Raw genomic sequence first — 3506 nt, 5'->3', positions numbered from 1 at the left:
ATCTGTGAACAAGTCCCTTAATGTTAACACCTGTAAGATGTCAGCATATTCATTTTATTCTGATTTTGATTACAACAGAACACACTTAGTTAAGGTATTTAAATAAGTCCAACATTCAACTACGTCTTTGGTTTTAGTTCACCACAATTCATTAAAAAAACATATCAAGTGCAGTTAACGTCTCGCAAAAACACGTTAAGTGTCAAATAGCGTCGACCTCAGTTGAAAGGATTTCTGCTTTACATCTTTTATTTAAAAAAGGATAAAAAAATATTATGAGTAATCTTTGACTGTTTTTTCTTGTCGACTAGGTTGCGTTGTGTTGATCGTATATAATCTGACACATGGCCAAATTATAATGTAACGTCTTTTCAAAACTTCATTTGAAGAAAGCAGACTTGTTAAACGTTCGTAAGATTTGTAAGATTTCTTAAGTTTGCGAACGCGTGTATGAAACGTTCGTATGAATTGGCGTAAGAACATTCGTTCGTAAGAATCGCAGAATTCTTTTTTTTTTAAGAACTTTTTATGAATCGGGCCCAATATGCATTCAAACTCTATATACATATTTAAAATTAAATTAAACAAAGTGGAAACACATCTCCAGGTGCAAGTATATTATACTCACCGCGACGATAACCAGAATTGAAAGCCTGCACAATTACATAACAATACGTACGCTCAATAAACACACATTTTTTGTTAAGAGAATAAACATGTAAAGATATGCATATGTCTGTTAGTGTGAAATTTTGCTCAACGTATTTTTATGTTGATATAGTCACGAAAATGACGTTACATTGTATTTGACGGGATCTTCTATGATATCCTTGCAAAAAAGCACGATTTGCTGGCTGAGCACTGTGTATGCATCACGTTCATACGTATACGAAATTATCACGAAGAATTCACTTGAAGAACGTGTCAAAGCTTGAGTTTACCCGTTATATGTTAATATATGGAGTGCAAAACAAACAACATCACTGCATAATCGAATTACTGCAAGATTTGAAACAAAAACTGCCCATATTAATAAAGACGTGACAAGAATTAATGATTGATATTTTTAGATAGTTTTACTTAAACGCAACACATTGTATCGGCAGTAGTTGTATCGGCAGTGCTGGTAGCGGCAGAGTGGTATCGGCAGTAATGGTATCGGCAGTAGTTGTATCGGCGGTACTTGTAGCGACAGTAGTGGTAGCGGCAGTTCTGGTTACGGCAGTAGTAATTGTGGCAGAAGTAATATCGGCAGTGGTTGTATCGGCAGTACTGGCAGCGGTAGCAGGGGTATCGGCAGTATTGGTAGCGGCAATAGTAATGGTGGCAGTAGTGGTATCGGCAGTAGTGGTATCGGCAGTACTGGTAGCGGCAGTAGTGATGGTGGCAGTAGTGGAAGCGGCAGTAGTGGTAGCGGCAATACTGGTAGCGGCAGTAGTCGTATCGGCAGTACTGGTAGCGGCAGTAGTGGTATCGGCAGTACTAGTTGCAGCAGTGGTGGTAGCGGCAGTGATGGTAGCGGTAATGGTGGTGGCGGCAGTAGTGGTATCGGATAACTTGTAGCGGCAGTAGTTATGGTGGCAGTAGTTGGGGCGGCAGTAATGATATCGGCAGTACTGGTGGCGGCAGTAGTGATGGTGGAAGTAGTGGTATCGGCAGTAGTGGTATCGGCAGTACTGGAAGCGGCAGTAGTGGTTTCGACAGTACTGGTAGCGGCAGAAGGGGTATCGGCAGTAGTGGTATCGGCAGTAGTGGTATCGGAAGTACTGGTAGCGGCAGTAGTGATTGTGGCAGTAGTGGTATCGGCAGTAGTGGTAGCGGCAGTACTGGTAGCGGCAGTAATGGTATCGGCAATACTGGTAGCGGCAGTAGTGGTATCGGCAGTACTGGTAGCGGCAGTAGTGGTATCGGCATTACTAGTAGCAGCAGTAGTGGTAGCGGAAGTGGTGGTAGTGGTAGTGGTGGTAGCGGTAATGGTGGTATCGGCAGTAGTGGTATCGGCAGAACCGGTAGCGGCAGTAGTGATGGTGGCAGTAGTTGGGGCGGCAGTAGTGGTATCGGCAGTACTGGTGGCGGCAGTAGTGATGGTGGAAGTAGTGGTATCGGCAGTAGTGGTATAGGCAGTACTGGAAGCGGCAGTAGTGGTTTCGACAGTTCTGGTATCGGCAGAAGTGGTATCGGCAGTAGTGGTATCGGCAGTTGTGGTATCGGCAGTACTGGTAGCGGCAGTAGTGGTATCGGCAGTACTGGTAGCGGCAGTAGTGATGGTGGCAGTAGTTGGGGCGGCAGTAGTGGTATCGGCAGTACTGGTAGCGGCAGTAGTGATATTGGCAGTAGTGGTATCTGCAGTTGTGGTATCGGCAGTACTGGTAACGGCAGTAGTGGTATCGGCAGTACTGGTAGCGGCAGTAGTGGTATCGGCAGTACTGGTAGCGGCAGTAGTGGTATCGGCAGTACTGGTAGCGGCAGTAGTGGTATCGGCAGTACTGGTAGCAGCAGTAGTGGTAGCGGCAGTGGTGGTAGCGGTAGTGATGGTAACTGCAGTGGTGATGGCGGAAGAAGTGGTGTCGGCACTACTTGTAGCGGCAGTAGTGGTATCGGCAGAACTAGTAGCAGCAGTAGTGGTAGCGGCAATTGTAATAGCGGTAGTGGAGGTAGCTGCAGTAGTGATTGAGGCAGTAGTGGTGGTGGCAGTAGTTTGGGCGGCAGCAGTGGTGGCGGCAGTAAAGTAGGCAGAAGTAGTGGTTAAGGCAGTATTGGTGGCTGCAGAACTGGTTGCAGAAGTAGTGATGGCTGCAGAAGTGGTGGTTGCAGATGTGTTGGCGGCAGTGTTGGTGGCGGCAGTAGTGATGGCGTTAAAGCGGTGGCGGCAATACTGGTGGCGACAGTATCTACGGTAACGGCAGTAGTGATGGCGGCAGTAGTAACGGTGGCGGCATTGGTCCATGCTGCAGTAGTGGTGAAGGCAGTATTGGTGGCTGTTATAGTGGTGGCGGCAATAGTGATGGCTGCAGTAGTGGTGGTGGTAGTAGTGATGGCGGCGGTATCAGTGGCGGCAATACTGGTTGCGCTAGTAGTAACGGTGGCGGCAGTAGTGATGGCGGCAGTAGTAACGGTTGCGGCAGTAGTAATGGCAGCATCAGTAACGGTGGTAGCAGTAGTGGTGGCGGCAGTTGTAACGGTGGCTACATTCGTTATGGTGGCAGTGGAAGTAGGGTTGATTTTGGTTGTCGTTGACGGTTAAGTTGTTGGTTGATTTGGAGGTGACGCCGAAGTGCATGGGCCTATGAAGTTAAATATATTATCCTATCCTATATGTGACCTGTCTAAAATCGCTTTGCCCTTCCGGAGATGCGACCCCTGTTTGTATCTCCTACAACTCTAATCTCTGTTCGCCCTTATCGGACCAATGTTTAACACACTTATGTCCCATGTTAAGGTTCATGTAGAGGCTTCAGTTTGAAAAATGTGGGACCCCTAGCATTGAACTCAAATTTGACTTAACG

General features: G+C 46.6%; 2 protein-coding genes across 2 annotated transcripts; both read left to right on the top strand.

The window, feature by feature from the left end:
• The first annotated feature begins 1152 nt into the window (after nucleotides 1–1152).
• On the top strand, nucleotides 1153–2674 carry LOC127852627 (loricrin-like). The gene is made up of 2 exons (XM_052386579.1): nucleotides 1153–1455; nucleotides 1544–2674. The coding sequence occupies exons 1-2, from the start codon at nucleotides 1153–1155 to the stop codon at nucleotides 2672–2674; spliced, it is 1434 nt and encodes a 477-aa protein (XP_052242539.1).
• Nucleotides 2675–2789: 115 nt separating this feature from the next.
• On the top strand, nucleotides 2790–3237 carry LOC127852626 (dermokine-like). The gene is made up of 2 exons (XM_052386578.1): nucleotides 2790–2896; nucleotides 2988–3237. Exons 1-2 carry the CDS (start codon nucleotides 2790–2792, stop codon nucleotides 3235–3237), a joined length of 357 nt encoding a protein of 118 aa, XP_052242538.1.
• The last annotated feature ends 269 nt before the right edge of the window (nucleotides 3238–3506 follow it).

This window comes from Dreissena polymorpha, chromosome 12, assembly GCF_020536995.1.
Source record: "Dreissena polymorpha isolate Duluth1 chromosome 12, UMN_Dpol_1.0, whole genome shotgun sequence".
NCBI lineage: Eukaryota > Metazoa > Mollusca > Bivalvia > Myida > Dreissenidae > Dreissena > Dreissena polymorpha.
This window is presented reverse-complemented; position numbering and strand designations above follow the sequence as displayed.